The following is a 22,476-nucleotide window of genomic DNA, read 5'->3' on the forward strand; positions in this document are numbered from 1 at the left end:
TAGATCTACTTTTAAGCAATTTACAAAGGCAACTTGTTTGCCTTTCTTTAAAAGCCCCTAAGGAAATAGTCTCTCTTGCCCTGTCTTTCTTTAGGCAGGGTTTTCTTACCAATTGATGTGTGGTCTGAATTCTTTTGGCTTAGTATAAACCTCTTCCTTTTTAAACCTCTTTTAAGTGAAAATGAAATTGTGACATATTTTTTATCCCTTTGGTTGTTGGAAAACTGCAGTGAAACTTTCTTGAGTCTCTTGTTCTGTGACTGAACAGACATGGTCCCGGTGGCCTTTCTGGGAGCAAATTCCAGGCCCTATCAAAAGTCTTCGTACTTTACTTCTTTTTTGAAGCTCCCATAAGGAATAGTATGGTTAATATTACAGATGTTAGCGAGTGATTAGGTCTACTTTGCCAAAATGAAAATTTGTTTTCTTAATGATTTGAAAATGGAAATCTGATGTAACTCTGGGGAATGGGAGGGAGGGTGACACAGGAAGGTTATCATGGCCGAAGTGTCACCTAACCTTTAGTACCATAGAGTATTATAAATTGTCATTGACTTTGGTTTTATTTATTTCTATTTGAAGGAACAGTTGAGTTTCTTTGAGTATTAAATTATTTATTCACTTATTGTTCCTCAGTCTAGCTAAATAATGAAATGGTTTCATGATTGAAAAAACTCACAGATGATTTGGTGGATTTTTTAGTATCTTTTCATTATTTTATTCTTACTTTACCAATGGAAACATTACCAAGATCAGGTAACTTGGTTTGTGGACCTGGTTGTATCGACTTTGACAAATTGCTCTGCCTTTCCGGGCCCCAGTTTTCTCATTGATAAGTGGCAGTAATGCCAGTCATACTCACAGATACAAAGACGCGAAACGGAAAGCAGCGGCTAACACTTGTTTTCCTATGCAGTAAGTACATCTTTTTTTTTGTTTTGAAAACTACAAAAATTGCGGGACAATGCGTAACTAAGATAGGATAATCATATGTTGCCATCTATTTATTTCTTCTCTCAAATGATTGGAAGGTTTTTATGTAAAACTACTTGTGATAGATCTTTCCGATCTGTAGTTGAGATAAGCACTATTACATCATTCCGAAAAGGAGACAAGTTTCCTCTGGGGCTGCAGAAGGCCTGGTCATTTTCTCAGGAGAAGGAAGAGTCATTATTTTTATGATGGCATTGAGATTGTAGAAATGATGCAAGATGAAAAGTTACTCTTTTAGCTTCTGTTTTAGCAGAATGAAATAAATCTAAATAATAAAATAGGCACAACATTAAAACTCTTTGGCTATAAAATAAGAATAGAATGCTAATGTCCTTCAGAAGTTCTTAAAACGGAACCTAAAAAAACCAAGAAGCTCTTTGAAATCACTAACACTTTATGATCTTGAAGAACCTGAAAGTGCTTGCTGAAGATGTCTCTTGAGTTCAACTGCATTTTAGAGCTATGTTCTCTTGCATTCGTCTTTTTTCTGAATCCTGTAGTGTGCTTTTGTCAGTGGGCTTTTATTGAAGAGGGGAAAAACGATTAGGTAATGGTGAGCAAAGAGAAAGAAGTTAGGAAACAAAAATAGAGAGCTCAGATTAAACTACTTTTGAGAATCTAAGTATTCTTATATGTATTTGAACTGAGGAATGCAATACATAGCACGCCAAGATTCAAAGGCAGAACGAAAAGCGAGTCCTGCTTTGACATTTGGACGATTGATAAGTATCATCCTTGGGACTGGGTGCCAAGAAGGCCTTAAGTATTATAGACACATCATACTTCAAGCCCTTTCTTATCTTTTCTTTGATCACATCCATACCACTTTGTGAATCACTGAGTGCTGAGTATTTTCAGTTCTTATCCTTATCTCAGATCTGTCCCCTAAAATCGAGACCAGAGTGTGTGGCTGACTTCTGGCTGTGTGTTCCTAGCTGTTTGTTGTACACGAGCCTCGGTTCAAACTCAGTAGGTCCTAAGCCATTGTTTCAGAAACTGCACGTTGGATGTGAATTCTGTGTCGTAGAATAACATTTAAAAAAATAAAAGAAGACATAGAATAGTACACAGACTCTCAGAGTGTATAGTAAGATTAGGTATTTAGGTATTTTATTGGGTATTTGTGTATAGTAAGATTAGGTATTTTTATCAACTTTTTTTGTTTTAAAATCCTATGAATATGCGTTGTTACTATGTAAAATGTATTTTCTTAATTTTAATTGTAAAACAACTTAAAAAAAACCCTGCTCTAAATTTACATAGGAAGGTGATTGTGAGGATTTAATTAATGTAAAGGCCTCTCCGAAAGTATAATATTGCTCAAATATTACTACTAATAATAGTTAGTTGTGACAGATGCTTGTATTATATACGGTTTATCCTTTATGCTTAGGTAAAAAGCACATGGTTTGTTCCTTACAGTTAGATTAAAAATACCTGTTGCTTATGGCTCATATTTTGGAGTTGTATTCAGTTTTTCATGCTTATGTGTTGTGGAGTTGGCATTTTAAAGTGGTTTGAGTTTCTTCAGGCATAAACTACATTCTATATTTTGCTTTCTGAGAGGGAAACGAGCAATAGTTATCACCTGGCTTTATTGTTGACTCTCAACAAAATGGTTTTGAAGTGCCCTCCTTCACATAAAGGAGCTAGTTTCGGGTTTAGTTACGTTCAGAAATTCTCTGCTCTCTTTACTGTTTCTAATCATGCCCCCAAGTCCAAGAATGTAGAATGCCACTTGCTTTGTCTCTCTGCTTGCAAAATGTTTGTCGTGCTCTTTGAACCAGCATTTCTACTTGTAGGACCTTCTCCATAGGAAATAATTGGCCACGTAGAAAAAGTAGGAAATGCAGTATAGTATTTAGTAGGAGTACATACTTAGACTCTGTGGGCTCAGATCCCACCTACCACCAACGGAGCTGTGTGATTTGGGCAAATGACCTAATCTCTTTAAGCCTCCCCTTTTTAAAATTTATAAATGTAAATAATAGTGGTATCTACCTCAGAGATTGTTATTAAAAATAAATGAGATATATTAACTATTTAGCACACTGCTAGGTACATAATAAAATGCTTAATAAATGCCAGCTATTTTCAACATTATAAATTAGTTTCATCATTATAAATGTTAGCTGCTATTGTTAGTTTTAATTTTTTTAATTATATTTTATTGATTATGCTATTACAGTTGTCCCAATTTTTCCCCCTTTGCCCCCTCCACCCAGCACCCCCCATTCCCTCAGGCAATCCCCCCACCATTGTTCATGTCCATGGGTCATGTGTTATATCATTACTTCCTGTAAACATAGGTTTTATTTTATTTTTAATCTGTTATTCTATTTTTATATGATACGCATAATGATGTGATAAACTGGGGCACAGCTAAATGTTCTTACGACTCAGTTCTTAGCCTGTCTTTAGCATCTGTGTTTCTAACACTGACAGATATCTAGGCATGTAACCTTTTACACTGCTGCCCCTTTAAACATTCAAGAACATTTAAAAAATTATCAAGTATTTCCCTATCAGTTTTGTAAGTTTTCTAATAATTAATATTTTTGTGATTTCAAATTATAGCCTTAATGTGGTTGAGAAATGCTATTAATTCACGTGTGCCTTACACTCTAGGTTTAATCTCTTCTTAAATATAGATTTACTTAATGACTACTTGGGCCTTAAGGTTTTTTTTTCAGGTTCCTGGAGTTTTTGCTGAAAGATTACTTCTGACCTGGTACAATGATGATAGGTGGCAGGTAGCTGAACTTTTAAAACACAATCCAAAATGAAAATAATTTTTATCTAAGACATACACAGTAGCCCAGAAAAGTGTGCCTACATATATAGAGTATGGTATTAAGTAGAGAGTGTAATCTTTTAATTAATAATTAATAATTGCTGACCACTCAGTTTTAGCACCAAATGAAAACCAAGTAGAGTTTATTGAGAGGCGGTTGACAACCGTTGTTTCAGGAAGCTATCCTCTTATTGGCCAGATAAGAAGTAAAGAAAGCAGTTGTGTATAAGGAGGACTAGCACATCGATTTGAATACCAGTTGAATTCCTGGGTCAAGTCTTATCTACTTTGAACTTTGGTTTCTTTGTCTGTTAAATGGGGCAATATTTCGTTCTTTACAGGATCATCAAAATGATTAAATGTGAACAGATAAAATTGCTTAATGTATAGTACTAGGACCTAGACGGCATTCAGTAATGTTACTCAGTCTTCCAAGATGAAGGAGCAAGGCTTTCTGAGTCTCATTTGATTCATAAGCAAACAAAACAGTGGTATTACTGATGTCCCAAGTCTTTTCAGTCACTGAAATGACATTAATTCAGCACTTGTAATGTTCTAGACTCCAGGGTAGGAAATGAAAAGATACTTGGCAGATTAAGATTTGAAATGTGTGAAACCTTCCCATATTAATTCTGTGTTTAAGTTTAATAAACATATAGATATTCTCTCAAACATTATGAATAGAAAGGCATTTCTCAAAACTTTGGACTCATTTTATTACCTAAGTATTACTTTAATAATCTTCACCATACTCCTGTGAGATTGGTACTGTTAGTTACTATTATATTTCCATTTGCAGATGAGGAGAATTTTAGTAGATTTGAAAAAGGGGTTAAGTAATTTTTCCAGTCATTTTGTTCTATACAGTCATTCCATGCTCCTAGTACCTCTGCTTTTCAAATGTTGAGTATATGACATGACTTTTTAAAATTCTCTTTGGTAACTTTGGGGAAATTTTATAAGTTAGAGGTGTTATAGGAAATTATTTATATGAGTTTCCTTGATACTTTAAAATCTAATTTGAAATGTAGCAAGCAGAGCTGACATCACTGTGGAATAAGAATAAGGAATATTTTTTGTCAGTTGCAATGCAGGTAGTACAGGTGTTGAGAATGCAGACTCTAGACCTGACAAACTCCAGCTTATTTACTTATAAGCTATGTGACTTGGCATTATCATGAAAATTAAGCCAAAAATATGTATGTATGTTTGCTATTTTTTGAAGATCACTGACCCATGAATTGCGAACTCAAGACTAAATATATAAGTTTTTATTTTTTAAAAGGTAATGGAGGAACTTATCTGCTTTTGACTATGATGGAGAAACTGGGATTGGGTTTACCCTTCTGTCAAAAAACAACTACAAAACTGGACAAAATAAGAGGCAACTGCATTCAGACATTGGACCACGTGCAGGACTGTGGCCCATGACAGAAGTGAAAACAATGAAGTGAGCTCTGCAGTTGACTTGGCTCCTGCACGGGAGAACTTTTCAGATTGTGATGCAGGGAGGTGGAGCCCAGCCTAGCATGTCTGTTTTTCTCAGTTGGTCAGACAGAAGTTGGATGAAGCGGTTGGACCTTGGAGTTCAGAAAACCAGAGAATGTTAAGGGCTACATTGCGTCCTTCCAAAATTCTTATGTTGAAGACCTAACCTCCATTACTTTAGCATGAGATTGTATTTCTTCTAGGACCTGTAAAGAGATAATTAAGGTAAAATGCAGTTGTATGGGTAACCTTTATCCAGTATGACTGGTGTCTTTATAAGAAGAGTTTAGGACACAGACAATACACAGACTAAGGGACGACCAGGTGAGATCAGAGCAAGAAGGCAGCCATCGACCAGGCAAGGAGAGAAGTCTCGGGAGAAACCAGCCCTGTTGACACCTTCACCTTAGACATCTAGCTTCTGGATTTGTGAGAGAATAAACTTTTGCTCTTTAAGCCACATAGTCTGTGATAATTTTGTTATGACAGCCCTACCAAACTAATTCAAGCCAGTCATGCAGAGAGCGAGCTTTAAAAATCTGCATAGGGATCCCCTTGAATCCGTTTTTGAATAAACAGTAAGCTGTACGTTTCTAGGGTAATACTCCTCAAAGCTGGATGAATCAAAACCACAATGAGACACCACTTACCACACACAAGGATGACTATAATATAAAAGATGGATACCAAGTGTTAGTGAGTATGTGGAGAATGTTGCTGGTGGGAGTGTAAAGTGGCACATTTTGTATACACTTAGGGTGGTTCCTTAAAAAGTTAAACAAGCAGCTACCATGTGATTCGGCAATTCTACTTTTAGGTATATGCCCAAGATAATTGAAGACATATGTCCACACAGCAACTTGTACATGAATGTTCATAGCAGCATTACTGAGCACAGCCAAAAAGTACAGGCAACTGATATGCCCATCAAATGATGTATCACATGTAGTGTATCCATACAGTGGAATATTACTTAGCCATAAAAAGGAGTGAAATACTGTTACATGCTACCACATGGATGAATCTTAAAGGCATTATTCTGAGTGAAAGAAGCTAGACTCAAAAGATTACAATACTATATGATTTCATTACATGAAATGTTCAGAACAGGCAGATCTACAGAGACAGAAATTAGTGGTTTCCAAGGGCTGGGAAAAGGTTATGGTAAGTAACTGCTAATAGGAATGGGGATTTCTTTTTGGAGTGACAAAACTGTTCGGGAATGAAATATGAAATAGTAGCGAGGCACATAGCTTCATGAATATCATGAATATACCAAACCAAAAAAAAACCCCCAAAACAAAAATATCCATTGAATTGTACCCTAAAAAAAGTCCCATAAAATGAACAAAGGAAAAAGAACAGATTCAACTGTAGGATTTAAAAAAATAGAATATTGCAAATGAAAAGCTCATTGGACGGGATTAGGAACAGATTAGACAATGGAGAAGAAAAGGTCAAGGAATTTAAGTACATAGCATGAAAGCTAGCCTGAGCAAAGCACAGAGAGACAGAAAGACCGGTGGTGAGGACTGAATGAAACAGCCTTGGTGACGTCCAGGACAGTACCCAGCAGTCTAATATACATGTAATCAGAACCCCTGAAGGAGGCTTCTCAAGCTGGCTCACGCATCCTTTGCCACATCCCCATCTTTCTTTGAGCACTTACTGGCACTACAGACTCATCTTGTACTTTCTTTTCCCAGCCCTAGAGTCAGCTGTTCCTTCAAGGATTCTCAGTTCCTTTTAGTAAAGAATGATATTTAGAAGCCAAGGTCTAGTACTCAATGTACTCATTGTTATTGGAGTTATGGTTCATGAAAAGAAAACATCCTTAAAATAGCACTTAAAAAGGAACCAAATCTGTAATTTGACTTCCAGATTTCCATCAAAAATACTATTTGGGGTGGGGGATGGTGTTAAATTAGCAGAACAGAGACTAATATAACAGACAACCCTGTGTACACCCCCCAGCTTAACACCACATTTACAATATTGCAAAGGCATCCGCGTGTTTGTCTGTATGTGGGAGCAAAATTTCAGGGGTTTTTTGGTATTCATTAGTTCTAGCAAATTGCTTCCCAGAGTGGTTCTATTGGTAATTTACATTTCCATTAGCACTATATTCCTGCTCGAACATTTCCTTACCAGTATTTTGTTTCATCTGGCTTTTTAATTCTTGTAATCCGATGGGTGTGAAAAGGAATCTTATTGATATTTATTGGTTAGGTGGGTTTCTTCTGGGGTGAAGTATTTGAACTATTCTTAACCCACTTTTTCTTTTGATTTTTTCTTTTTGTCATTTTAAAAGTACGAGCTCTGTCTGGGAAAAGTTCAGTCATTATTAATATAGAGAGAATGGTTTGTATGACATTGATGTAACCTGGCAGCCAAGGAGAGTGGACTGGAATGTGCATGTGTGAACAGCAACTTCACTGTACTAGTTAGTGAAGTGGTAGGTGTCATTGAGTGAACATGTGTACTGTGTGGCTGTCGCATTCAACAGCCACACATGAGCGAATAGAGCAACGAACCTATGTCAAATTTTGCCATAAGCTTGAACATTCCTCCCTGGAAACTATGTGGATGTTTCAGAAGGCCGCAGCTATGGGCAACGGTGATGCGCAGCTTCATCACAATACTACCTGCACTCATGCATCACGTCTTGTGCAGAGATTTTTGGTGAGACATCCAATCACCCAGGTGACTCAGCCCCCTACAGCCCAGATTTGGTGCCCCACACCTTTTGGCTTTTCCCAAAACTAAAATCATCTTTGAAAGGGAAGAGATTTCAGAACATCAGTGAGATCAAGGAAAATGTGTCAGGGCAACTTATGGCAATTGGGAAAACTGTGTGAGGTCCCAAGGTGCCTACTTTGAAGGGGACTGAGGTGTCATTGTCCAATGTCCAATGTTTCTTGTATCTTGTATCTCCTTCAATAAATGTCTGTATTTTTCATATTACACGGCTGGATGCCTTCTGGACAGACCTCATATATTCTGAATACTAATCCTGTTTACCTTCCGTCTGACAGGTATCATTTCCTAGTCTGTGGCTTGTCTATGATTTTAACCATGAGCTGAAGAGCTTTTGTGTTTTACTTTGGTCAAATTAATTTGTGTGTCTCATGAAATCTTTGTGTAAGGTTTTATTTCATGTTTAGGTCCTGGACAAGGGAAACAAAAGAAAAAATAAACAAATGGGACTATATCAAACTAAAGTTTTGCACAGCTGTTATGAATATCCATGTATAAGACTTTGTATATATAAGACTTTTATATATATATATGAAGTACATAAGACTTTTGTATATGAAAATACTATTTTCATACAAAATAATTGCTGGATCACATGGTAAATGTATGTTTACTTTTATATGGAAGTGAACATACTTTCATATAAAGTCCTTTTATAGGAAGTCCTTTCTTAGCTATATGTATTCCAAGTCTTTTCCCCTGGATCATGGCTTTCTTTTTCTTTTCTTTCTTTTTTTTTTTTTTTAAGATTTTATTTATTTACTTTTTAGAGATTGGGGAATGGAGGGAGAAAGCGAGGGAGAGAAACATCCAAGTGTGAGAGGTACACGGATCTGTTGCCTCTCACACGCCCCCACCTGGGGAACCTGGCCCACAACCCAGGCATGTGCCCTGACTGGGAATCGAACTGGTGACATTTTAGTTTGTGGGTTGGCACGCAATCCACTGAGCCACACCAGCTGCAGCTCTTTTTCTTTTTCTTAACAATGTCTTTCAAAAAGCAAAAATTTTAATTTTGATGAAGTTCACCTTATCATTTTCTTTTATGGTTCATGCTTTTTGTGTCCCAGGAAATCTTTACCTAACTTTTAAGTGTTACACTACTTCACATATAATGTCACTACATTGTAATTGTATTCTTTCATTTTCTCCCTCTCGCCCTTTGTGCTATCATTTCATACATTTTAGTCCTATGTATTTTTTTAATAACATGTTATAAACCCTACTACACATTGTTACTGTTTTCTCTTTAAAGAGACAATTTTCCTTCAAAGAAATTAATGAAAATATAAGTTTTATCTACCCATATATTAATCTTTTCTGGTATTCTTCATTCCTTTGTGTAGATCCAGGTTTTCATTTGGTATCAGTTTCCTTTTGCCTGAGAAGTAGCCTTAACATTTGTTGTAGTGTAAGTCTTTCAGAAAATAAATTCTCTGGGTTTGGAGGGGGGAGGGACTCTGAAAAGTCTTTGTTTTGACTTATTTCTGAAAGATATTTTAAATAAATATAGAATCCTAAGTTACAAGTTTTTATTCTTTTAGCACTTTACAGTGTCAATCCCTTGTATTCTGGCTTAAATAGTTTCTGATGAAAAGTTCTGTGGTAATTCCTTATTTTTGTTCCTCTGTACATTATGTGTCTTTTTATTCCCTCTGACTGCTTTTGAGGTTTTTTTAGATCACTGATTTTTAGGAATTTAAATATAATGTACCTTGATGTGATTTTCTTTGAGTTTATTGTGCTTTGATTCATTGAATTTCTTTGATTTGTTTATGTACAGATTTCATGTAGTTTGGAAACTTTTGGGCCATTATTTCTTCAAATATTTTTTCTACACCTCCTTCTCTTTTCTAAATCGCTTGATGTTTTTCTACAGATTGCTGCAGCTCTGTTCATCCTTTGCCCCCAATTGTTTTCTCTCTCGTTGCTTCTATTTTGGCTAGTTTATATTACAGTGTATTTAAGTTTTTTGATTTTCTTTTTCGCAGTGTTTAATTTGTTATAGTTCTCATCCAGTGAATGTTTGAGGCTTAGTATTACTCAACTTTAGAACAATCATTTAGTTCTCTTTTATATTTTCCATTTCTCTCCTCACTGTGTTCATATTTATTATAAATATGTAAACATAGAATACCTATGAATATGTAACATATTTATATGCCAATACCTTTATCTTTCATTTCCAAATTCCTTTTTACTCTGGCAGCCAGTATAGAGAATAGATTGTAAGTGGGTAACAAGGAAGAAGGAAGACGCAAAGTTCAGATGAAGTAGCAGTTGGAACTGGTAGGAAGTAATTAAATTCTGTATTTATTTCTCCTTCTTTTTCCATGAAGCCTTCTATCACAATTCCTTCTATCAAATCCCTTGTTCCAATTATAGAGCCAGATGTCACCTATCTTATTATGTTTTATGTATATGTGTATATATTAAAAATACCCGAGGCCTGTCCAGAAAGTATCCAGCCACGTGCTATAAAAAATAGAGGCATTTATTGAAGAAGATACAAGAAACAGTATACACAGAACAATGACACTTCAGTCCCCTTTAAAGTAGGCACTTGGGAGCCTCACACAGTTCTCCCAATTGCTATAAGCTGCCCCATCATATTTTCCTGAATCTCACTGACGGTCTGAAATCTTTTCCCTTTCAAAGGTGATTTTAGTTTTGGGAAAAGCCAAAAGATGTGGGGTACCAAATCTGAGTCACCTGGGTGATTGGATGTTTCACCAAAAATCTCTACACAAGACGTGATGCATGAGCGTGTGTAGTGGCGTGATGAAGCTGCCAATCACCGTTGCCCATAGCTGCAGACTTCTGAATCATTTGAATAGTTTTCCCAGAGGAGTGTTCAGTCTTAACACAAATTCGATGCAGATTCATTGCTCTACTTGCTCAGTCATTTTGAATGCCAAGGCCACACAGTACACATACTCACTCAGTGGTACCTACTACCCCCCTGACTGGTACAGTGAAGTTGTCATTGTTCATGCATGCGCATTCCAGTCCACTCTCTTTGGCTGCCAGGTTATATCGATGTTGCACAAACCATTCTCATTATACTAACAATGACCACTTTTTCCAGACTCCTGTACAAGGACTTAGTTTGGAAGTCCTTGTATATATGTGTATATGTAATGTATACTACACACACACACACACACACACACAAACCCAGAATTCTCCAATGACTTCTCAAGTCACTTACAATAAAATCCAAAGTCATTAATAGTAGTTGACAAGGTTCTGTGTGCCTCTCGGCTTCCTCTCTAACCTCATTTCTGATTGAATATTCATTACACCCTATTCTCTCTTCACACAGGCCTCACTGCTGCTCTTCAAAGACCTCAAACATACTCCCACATGAAAATCTTTATAATTGATATTTCCTCCGCATTGAAATTTGTCTCTGGATATTTCGCTGGCTTACTGTCATTCTTTCATATGGCAGCTCAAATGTTACCTGCCTAGAAAGAGATCTTCCCCTGAATACTAGAAGTTTTTCCCATCACCCCCAGCTGCTGTCCTTTATTTTTTTCATGGCATTTTTCCACCTTAGGTCATATTTATATATCTTTTTGCTTATTATCTGCTGGAATTGGAGCTTCATGAGATCAGAGAGGATTTTATTTCATTCTTCACTGTATCCTTTCTGAAATAGTCCCTGGAATATAAGCATGGCTTAATAAATGTTTGTTAGATACATGAAGGAATTAAAATATGGTCATAAACATTTTTCCTTTTCATGGATTTGATTATGTTGAATTGAAAGCAGATCTACATAAATGGTAATGATAATCCACAGCAATATTTCTGGTGAACATTTAGGATCTGAACTTGGTATATAAAAGCTCCCTCCTCCAGCCCCTTTCTCTCAATGCCCTTGGCCTTGGGATCAAACCCAAGCTCCTTAATCTGCCATTCAAGGATGTCTTAGATCTCATCTCTGCTGGAATTTTTAGCTTCGCTTTTATACTGAGCCCTTACCCTCATAGCCTATGTTGCGTTCGTGTTGAGTGACTTATAGTTCCCCTAATATGCCCCTTGCAGATGTTTGTTACATCACCTTACATTTACATTTTGTCATTTATTTTTTGTGGGTCTCTCCTTCTCACAGTGCATATGCTCGTCAAAGGAAGGAAGCTGGCATATTTTTGTAATTCCAGGACCATAGTTCCTGGCATATCATTCATGGTCAGAAAATATGTATGGGATGTAAAAGATGGTTTTGCCTGCAAGTCAGAGACTAGAAACTTGAAAAGGTTGGCTCTGGTCCTGTAAATTGGTGAAGTAGTTTCATCTCTAGTGGTCTTGGAATGGCTATGTCCCAGGGACAAATAGGGAGTGCATGATGTTAGAATACCCTAATTTTTAGCAAAATCATCCTGGGTGAGGAGGGATGGCATGTAACACAATTGAATCAGCCCCCTTAACTAGAAAAAACAGCATAAGTGGGAGGAAGGATTATGGGACAGGTGTTATTTAGAAAGAAGCAGAGCCGTTTGGCAGTGGACTGACCATAGGAGCGTTAGGTCTGTCATTTAGTCTGTCAGAATCATGTAGGATGGTAATCTCCTTGTCATGAGGAAATAATACAAGGAGGAGAACTCAGGGCATTGATGGCACATTCATGTCTTGCTCGTGTTATCTTGGACCCATTAACAGTGTGAGTGTTGGGGGGTAGGTTGGGCTCAGTCTGACTGCTCTTGGTTCAGTGGGGAGGAATGCTGTGAAAGTTTAGTTACATCTATCAAGGGTGTGGAGGGGGAAGTGGCTGTGTGTGTTCTACATATTTGTCAGCACTGGATGGTTTGCATTTTCTGTGCTGAGTTGTGAGTGACAGTGGATCTATTGTTTAATGAATTGATCCAGTATAGTTGAATATGTAAACATTTCTATATAATTTTAGTAATATATATTTTGTAATAATGTTAACATAAGAGAGTCAAGTAGTCTATAGGTTTTTAAAGATTAAAAATTTTCTTTCTAAATCAGGTTTATTACAGGAAGAGAAAATGGCCATCGAAGCATTTCAGATTTGCTGCCTCCTCCTGCCCCCTGAAAATAGGAGAAAGTTACAGCTGTTGATGAGGATGATGACAAGGATCTGCTTAAATAAGGAGATGCCACCACTTTGTGATGGCCTTGGTACCCGAACACTGGTGGGTTGATTTCTGACATCTAACATGGCTTGAGTTTTTGGAATAAAATTCACCTGAGTACAGTTCACTAGCTTGGCAACCAGAGGAAGGTACCTGGCAGAGTTGCTTAAAGAGCCACGGCTCAGAATCCACCCAGACTGGCATTGTGCTTTTGGCCCTAGGGTCTTGAAGAACCTAAGGAGAAGCAAAGAGTGAGTAGGGGTAGGCTCTTTAGTGCAGAGATATCTGCGGTATCCTGCCTACTGTCAACACAGAGAGAAGGAAGGGTGAACAGAAGGGCTAAGGGACCTCCCGAGAAAACAACAGCCTCTCCCCAGGTCAGAAAGGGTTGCAAAGCCTGCAGCATATATAAGTGGAGTAAAATTGGGAAGAAGTAAAATACGGAGTTGGACAAGACAATTTGAAAGGAGAAAGAGAACTTGTATCTCCTGGGGTATTATCTAAGGGTCCATGAGTGAGGGTTTTTCGTAAAATATTCTCAATTATGCTTAAAATTGCATAATTGAATTCTACTTTGTAATGTCAGCATGTTTTAAAATACGGTTTATGTTTAGAATTGCTCACTAGCTAAATTTCCTAATTTCTTTCAAAGACAAGTCTTGGAGTAAAATTGATGCTTCATTGGTATGTATATGTTCTTTTCTCATCCTGGTGAACCCCTGTATACCCCTGGGGGTCCACTGGCCCAGTTTGAGAAGTGGGGAGTAAGGTTTGAGGAGTGCTCAGTGCCCTTTGGAGTGATTCTAGACCTTTTATGGGGGGGCGGGGCTGGATTGGTAGGGAAGCTAATGGACCTTTCTGAAAAGCTGAAGAAAAGTTTGCATTTATTCTCCAGAAGATTGCATGTGTAAAATTTTTCATATAATTGCAAGGCATTCATGGATTTCCTGGGCTCCATAGTCTTCTGGTAAACAATCTCTGTACACGCAAGTGTGAGTGGAGATAAAGTATTATCTGCAGTGTTGATAAAGTGACATCTTACTGAAGAGAATTACGTGCTTGTAGGCTCTGAAATAAGATTGCCAGCAATAAGATTAGTGAGAAAGGGAAAAAGAAGTCCCTCCACAGGATAGAATTAAGAATGGAGCAGTTAATACGAATTCTGTGGAAGCAGCTGCTATCATACTTCTTATATCTCTGCTTACCATGGAGAGTCTCATCACTTAATGCACTTCTCGTAATGTCTCATGGTTTTCTTCAGAAGTGACTGTCAAGTGTACATTCAAAAGTCCTAGAGAAACGAACAGTTAAATAGGAAAATATATAACAGTTGAGGAACACAGACTGTGCTAGAAGATCTTTTTCAAGAAAAAAATCGGTAATAAAATTAAGGTATTATCAGAGTAAATGGCACCAAACTTAAGGGTGCTACACAATCCAGGTCATTTGGTAATGATAATTTTCAGAATTTGTTTAAAACCATCTGTGAAAGGGGTTTAAAAGCTCTTCAGAAGAGCATCTCTGCTAAGTGTCTGTGAGATGCGATGCACATTCTGTTCATGCTGATTAATGAGAAAATCAGCCCATCCGAGATGACCAGGTGTGGCCACGAGCCAGGTGGGATGTACGCCTGTGCTGTGGGCCATTTCTCACTGACTAGTCATATTTGCATTTTGAAAATTATATTGTACTCACCTCAGAGTAGGGGAAAAAATCATCTGTATTTACTTAAAAATTCCCCCACCTTTTTTTTTTTTTTTTTAGATGATTCAGACATTTTCCCATTGCATCTTGTGTTCCAAGGATGAAGTGGACTTGGATGAGTTATTAGCTGCTAGGTTGGTGACGTTTCTGATGGACAATTACCAAGAGATTCTGAAAGTCCCTTTGGCCTTGCAGACCTCCATTGAGGAGCATGTAGCTCACCTGCGAAGAGTGCAGGTAAAGGAAAGGATATTATTAGATCCTGTGAAATTGTCAGCAGAAAGCCTGTAAGCTTGGTAGGCTTCTTGGGACTTTATGTTACGAGGGGTAAGTGAATTCATGTGTACGAGGTGCTTACAACAAGACTTGGCACTGCAGTGAGCACTGTACATTCGTTATTGAAAATCTGTGGTTGCCTGCTTGGTTGTGTCATATCAATGAAAACTACATACTTTTGATTGCAAATCCCTTAAATGAGTTTGTTCAGAGTCTACATATACTTCCTGGTGGAAATGATTTATGTGAAATACAGTCTCGATTCTTAATAGCCCTGCAACCTAGATAATGTTAATATTTGTAATTTATGGATAAGAAAACTGCAGCACAGAGAATTCAAGCAACTTGTCCAGGGTCACAGAGCCAGGGTTCACACTGATGAGATCAGTCTCCAGAGTCAGTGCCCCTGTCTACCATGCCATACTGCCTCGCTTTACCCTGTGGTGTGGTAGAGGAACAAGAGCCATAAAGACCCGGGTCAAACTCGTGGCTCTCCTCTTTCCTGGCTGTGTGGCGCTGGGCACGTCCCTTAACCTCTCTGATTTTAGTTTCCGTAAGGGTTAAAATGGGCCACATGTGCTGTAGAAGGTTGTTGGGAAGCGTTTTGCAGCGTAACACGACACTGTGGATTACTGCAAAGCCCTTGGCACAGTGTCTGACGTTCGGCAGGTACTCTTTGAAAGGGAGTATTATTATTGTTGTTGCTATTATATTAAAATGATGCAAAAGAAATGTAATGTATTACTATTATGTGGACCCCACAGTGGGGTTGTATGTCAGACCGTGGAAGCAGAAACTTTTGGTAACAAGTCGTTTGGCAGAAATTCTGCTTGGTCCCTTCTGTGTGATTGGACCTCTTCCCTGAAGCACGTTTTGAGTTTCCTCAGTTAAGGCCCAGTGAACTGCTACCTGCCAACGTGTGAGTAAAAGAAGTAACTGTTTAGCTGTTTCCAGTGAGCAATTTAAAAGTTAAAATGAAAAATTTTTTCTACATTGAAGGAATTTGGAAAGTATAGAAAATACACACCAAAAATATCAGAGTTACACTAAATGTTCTATCAGTATTAGTCTTTCAGGTATTTCTCTCACTTAATAATACAACAAGAAAAATTTCCCACATCGTTAAATATTCTTGGTTGACACTAGAGTGGCCAAGAGCACAGACAATGGAGCTCAATGGTGTTTCAATTCCTGGCATGTCCTTTATAGCTGTGTGACCCTGGACACATAATGTGACGTGTCTCTGCTTCGGCATCTGTCCCAACATCTCTCTTTCTTCATTTGTCCAATGGGAAGATCGTAGTTAATCCCTACCTTCCAGGTTGCTTTGGGTATTGAATGGCTTAAAATGTCAAGTGCTTTGAATAATGTTTTATCACATAGTAAGCTCTCAATTGGTAGTTTTATCACTATTATTCCACAATGTCATTACTGTTGGTAACATAGTGTTCCAAAATATGCTTATACCATAGTTTATTTAAATGATTTACTTTGGTTGGTATTTAGATTGTTTCCATTTTTTTCTTTTGTGAGCAACGTGACAGTACATGTTTTTATAGCCAGCTTTTATTTATTTATTTTTTTGGTTGATCCATGATTATTTTCTTTTTTAAAATTTATTTATTTTTATTCAGTTACAATTGTCTGCATTTTCTCCCCATCTTCCACCCCACCCCAGCCAGTCCTACCTCCCTCCCCCACCTCTACCCTCCCCCTTGATTTTGTCCTTGTGTCCTTTATAGTAGCTCCTATCATGATTATTTTCTAAGAATAAATTCCTAGGAGCAGCATTGCATGGTAAAGGCCATGAATGTATTTTAAGTGTTGGTTGCATATTGTCAAATTTCCCTTTAGAACGATCATTCCAATTTATATTCCCGTTAGTAGTACAAGACAGTGTTCATTTCTTTGCATCCTTTCCTTCTTCGGGTGTTATCATTAAAATACATACCTTTGCCATTTCAACAGGTGAAAAGTGTAATCTTACTGCTGTTTTACTTTAATCTCCCTGCCTCTCCTTGATATTTTTGAGTCAAATTTAAAGAACAAACAAAGGAAATACTTCACTGAATTTCTGCAAGGAAAAGTGGTTGCAAGAACTGTGTTGCGCAGTACACTGGCTGGGTTTGTATGTTCACACAGCTCGGGCATGTCTCGAAGCTACTTGTGCTCGCCAGCCCTTTGCTGTCAGTTGAAGATCAGAAGGCTGAGCTGTGGTGATTAATTAGCTGCGATGGCACTGAACACAACCAGTAACTGCTCAATTGTCCAATGACATTTCCTCTCTTAGAATTATCCAGTGGGATTGCCCCAGAGCTGTTTGTTGTAGCACTTAGCTCCTAGAGATCTCTGTTCTCTCGCACAGACTGCTTAGCCCCTACCTACATCACGGCACATTTGGGGCAGTGCTTCTCTGAGAGCGAGTGGAGTTCCGTGGGCTGTTCTGGTGGATGGTCAGGGGCAGTTTCGGGCTGACTCCGGGAGAGAGCGATTGTGAGACTGGCATTGGTTTTTTACACTAACTTTCTATCAACCTTCTTTGCAATCCTCCTCTTCCTCTTGTGCCCTTAAATCACAAGTATCTAGTGTTTTTCTGCTGTCCTAGGCTCTGCCTGTCACCTTGTACCTAGGACTCACACTTTATTCCAGCCCTGTCCTCCTGTTTCTGGCCTCCTTGCATCAAATGAAAAAAGAAAGTGTCGTGCGTGTGTCCCTCTTCCTTCCTGGTTCTGGTCTGCCTCTCCTAGGTTGTCTCTAGCCAGTCTGGTAGACTGATGGTGAGGCCTGGAATGTACTTAATGTAATAACTCTTCTTGGCAACATATATTTTTAACTGTGGCTTCTGGAAAAAAAAATCTGAAGTCAAAGAAGTGAATGTAATAGTAGCAATTTTATCCACTGCAGGAGAACAATAGGTGCTGTATTTTTGAGAAGATGGCCCTCTTGGACTCTGAAATTAAACAATTTTTTCCCCTCATCAAGAACATGCTTATTTATTTTAGAGAGAGGGAAAGGGAGGAAGAGAGAGGGGGAGAAACATCGATGTGAGACCGAAACATTGATCAGCTGCCTCTCACATGTGCTCTGACTGGGGACCAAACCCGCAACCCCAGCATGTACCCTGACCAGGAACTGGACCTGTGACCTTCTGGTCTACCAGACAACGCTCCAACCAACTGAGCCACACTGGCCAGGGCTAAAATTAATTATTTTTAATGGATGCTCATTTGTTCACAGGTCTTGGTATCATCCTTCCTCTCATTTTTCTCTTTTCCCTTTGTCCTGTGCAGTGTCTGCACATTCGTTTGCACCTGATTCTCACTATTTACGTGTTTGTAAGAAAGTTGCAGTACTTCCCTCTGTGTGACAGCTGAGCTAGGTGTGCCTCTGTTCATCCCCAAGGGAGGGAGGACCAGGCTCTTCAGGTGGGGGAGGAACCTGGATAATTCACTGCGTGTCCAACATTGTCACTGTTTTGGATTGTTTATAGTTAACATATTCAGTTTATGTTTTAACTTCAGACCTGGTTAATAAGAGGGCATTTGGTTTATTTAAATGGCTCTTGGGTTTAAAAAGGTAAAAATTTCTTTTAAACCTGTGGCATTAAATGACTTTTTTTTTTTAAGTTCTGGAAACACTTGAATTTTTTAGTGTGGAGTTTTCCCCAATGGAACTGAGAAATGGCATGGCATTCCTCAAAGGAGACATTCTGTGTGTGATCTGAACAAGTTTTTGTAATTTATTTGAAAATACAGTTTTTTCTCTCATTATTAATTCTTCTGCCTCAGATAAAGTACCCCGGAGCCGACATGGATATCACTTTATCTGCTCCGTCATTTTGCCGTCAAATCAGTCCAGAGGAGTTTGAGTACCAGAGAGCGTACGGCTCTCAGGAACCTCTGGCAGATTTGTTGGAGGAAGTTATAACAGATGCCAAACTCTCTAGCAAAGAGAAGAAGAAAAAGCTGAAGCAGGTAAAAAGGATATTCTTTATTAGTCATATCTTCTTCCTATTGTTCTTATGTGTTTTTAAATTCTCTATTGTAATGGGTTTCATGCGAGTCTCATCTTCTGAGACAGCAGTTTTGAAAATATATTGTTTAGTTCATGTATTCTAGAAGTCTCACTGATTTACACAGTTGTCCATTTCTCATATCTTTATTCTCCAATGTGGATCTTTTATCATTATTGAATTCTTCATTTATTCTCTAATATTTGTCTTTTATTCTGGTATGTGGCATATGATGTGAGTTAGTGGAATAATTACTTTAAATTTAAAGAAGCTATTCAATGAGGACAGATTTTTCTGAAAGGCAAATCAGACTGAATTTACAAATATAAAAGGTCTAGAAATTAAAAGCCTTTGGTTTTAGATACCCAGGCTCACATTGGTTTCTTGCCTCAGGCATCCCTAAATTGTTAGTTCCTGTTGGGCAACATGGATTAGGGTTTCAGAGAATAGTTTTCAGCTTCAAACAGGTTTACTATGACCATTCTTAAAATATGGACCCAAGGTTAAATGAATGGTTTTTATTTTTAAAGACTGAATCCTGCGTGGCTTGATTCCTGATCACACCGTACATTCAGGACTGTACATACACAGAGCACCAGAGTTCTAGATTCCCAGTCACATTTTTCTCAGTAATTTTGAGGAAGAGTTCAGTGGTGAGGAACAACTTATTGCCTCTTTTTAAGCTTTTCATAATATAATATAAACTGAAATGTCTTCATTTGGGCAGAGGCAGGTGGGGCCGAGTTGGAGATGCAGAGAGAGATTGAAATGTGGTTGGACTGAAATTTTCTTTTTGTTTAGAATGTTAAGTTATTTTCAAGTCAGATTACTTGTGTCTGTTTTAAAAGTGAGCTTTACTTGTTGGCAGTGGGGGAAGTTTTAAGAAATGTTACTTAAATGAGAAGTTTATTTGAAGATTGGACCAAATTAGAGATGTATTAATACATAGAAAATGGAATCAAATGATTTAACATGCAGAAATGGATTTGTGTTGAAGTAAATTTGTTTGTGATCTGTTTTCTTCTTTGTTCTCTTTTCTAATGGAAAACGATAAACATTAAAGCAAAACAAAAATAGGAAATTAGGGGATCAGAAGCTTTTAAAATTAGATTGCCCAGTTTTATTGGCTTTTGTCTGTATGATGGACTCAATGTGGATCATTGTTTTTTTTGTAGTTTCAAAAATCCTATCCTGAAGTCTACCAAGAACGATTTCCTACACCAGAAAGTGAAGCACTTCTGTTTCCTGAAAAAACAAAACCAAAACCACAACTCCTACTGTGGGCACTAAAAAACCCCTTCCAGCCATTTCAAAGAACTCGAAGTTTTCGGATGTAACACTTCCACAGCTGGTAGAGATCTCTGATGCCGTTTTGAGTAAATGAGTGATTAGAGAGTATGATTTTGGAAGAAAGAAGAACAGAAAGTAGAGACTACTGAAATATAAACATGATCTGACCTCACAAAATTTTCTTTGAGCCATTACCAGTATTTTTCTAAAACTCAGTGCTATTTTTCAAGTGTACGAGTCAGTTAAACATGAAATGAATATATAGTGGTAATGTTAACATGTGTATAATTATTTGAAAAGCTAAGGGTATTTTTATTTGTTATTTTTCATGGTGTTTATGAAATATTTGTGTGTTCATTTTCATGTGTAGTTGTAGTCTTTGTTATAACCAAGTCTTAGGACTAGTGCACATACTTGAATAAGGCACTGGGTACTGTTACTGCTGTCACGTGATACTGTTGACTTAATAGTCAATTATGATATTTCCTGTGTAAATTCTGTTTTTCATTGTTGCAGAAAGATTGTTAAATGTTCTGTGTTATGACGGCTGTGTGTTGTATTGGCGATTTGTTGGGTGCTCTGGCAGATTTTACTAAAGCTGGTTCTTTCGTGACATATGCCTTAGTTGGTGCTCACCTGCAAGCTGAGTAGATTTCCATGTGCCTGCAGTGGTATAATTTCAGTCTTGGCTAGAGATGGAAACCTGAACATGTCCCTTTGGACATGCGATTCTAAGTCAAATCTTTGTTAGTTCATGAAAAACACAAATCAGTTAAGTAAAATGAGACTGCCTTCTTCATAAATATGTGCATATTTCCCCCAACTTCTTCATCCTTTTCAAAGTAAATAGAACGTAAATAAATGCTGTTTTAAAAAGATATTGTACATGGTGTTTCTTTTTTTGGCATTTATTTAAGTTAGAGAATGTCCGCGGATGCTTAACGTCACATTGCCTTGGCCCCTGTTCTCAGATTAGTCGCTTATTTCTATGACAGAAGAAGTGAGATTTGGGTTTTGTACCAGAGCAGGAGGATGCTCTGTCTGTTTCTTTTGCTTTGCTTTATGCTTTTGCAGATAGTGGAACACTTGGACTATGTAGTATCTAGAAGGCTTCTGAGAGCTACTAGCCAAAAGTAAGAGTGACACTCACTGACGGGCGTGCTCTGCGCTTCGTTGTCTTCCCCTTGCACTGGGGTTTGCCCTTGCTCTTCTGTGGCAAAATGCCTCCAACAGTTGACCCGGATTTTGCTTACATAAGAGTGGATAAAAGTATTTGTACTAGTAACGGGAGTGTTTAGTGTTTCAGTATTTATTCTCAAACCTTGCAATTCTGTTCCGAGCAAAGAACAAGCGTACTTTTATTCAGTTTGCTCTTCAAAGTCAAGTTTACTGTCCAGAGTCTCCTCTCCTGTTGTTTATCTTTGGAAAATATGTTAGTCTTCTCTTTTCCCCTTACTATTACCTTTCTTTTAAGTATAACATACTTACAGAGAGATCATAAAACATTGCCATTGCCTAAGTGTGAAATCGAAAAATGGATAGTGCCAATTTTTCAAAGTGGTTGTACCAATTAACACTCCATCAGCAGTGTATGAGTTCCTTTCGCTTAACATCCTCACCAAAACCTACCGCTGTCAGAGTTTGAACTGTCCCTGTGGTGGGTGAATCTCACTGTGGTTTTACTTTGCATTGTTAATATGGCTAAAGACTATTCCCAAATATTGTTTTACTTTTTCCACTTCTGTTGAAATTTTAATACCAGATTATCAAACTAAACATACACACAAACACACACAGTTTAAGATTTTGACTTGGAGTATATTGAATTTATGAATCAACTTGGAGAGACTTGCTATCTTTACAGTATTAAGTCTTCTAATCCATGAACATAGTTTATACCTTCATTTATTTAGAATAACCAAGAATATTTAAATTTATTTGTAAAGGTTTGCAAATGTTTTTTAGATTTCCTAGGTATTAGATATGTTTAAAAATGTAAGTATCAGAATTTTCAAATATATGTAAAAGTAAAGGTAATAGAACTCATCCCTAGCTTT

At 37.6% G+C, this 22,476-nt stretch overlaps 1 protein-coding gene across 3 annotated transcripts in view; it reads left to right on the plus strand.

The window, feature by feature from the left end:
- Positions 1-21,306, plus strand: part of DEPDC1B (DEP domain containing 1B) — a 63,792-nt gene extending 42,486 nt beyond the window's left edge. For all 3 annotated transcript variants that reach the window (XM_024578497.3, XM_045186294.2, XM_045186293.2), the window contains 4 exons: positions 13,031-13,197; positions 14,902-15,078; positions 18,906-19,091; positions 20,305-21,306. In XM_024578497.3, coding sequence (XP_024434265.2) covers positions 13,031-13,197; positions 14,902-15,078; positions 18,906-19,091; positions 20,305-20,466 — 692 coding nt within the window. In that variant the 3' untranslated portion in view covers positions 20,467-21,306. The remainder of the gene's footprint in view (positions 1-13,030; positions 13,198-14,901; positions 15,079-18,905; positions 19,092-20,304) is intronic.
- The last annotated feature ends 1,170 nt before the right edge of the window (positions 21,307-22,476 follow it).

The sequence above is a fragment of the Desmodus rotundus genome, chromosome 1 (assembly GCF_022682495.2).
Source record: "Desmodus rotundus isolate HL8 chromosome 1, HLdesRot8A.1, whole genome shotgun sequence".
Lineage (NCBI taxonomy): Eukaryota > Metazoa > Chordata > Mammalia > Chiroptera > Phyllostomidae > Desmodus > Desmodus rotundus.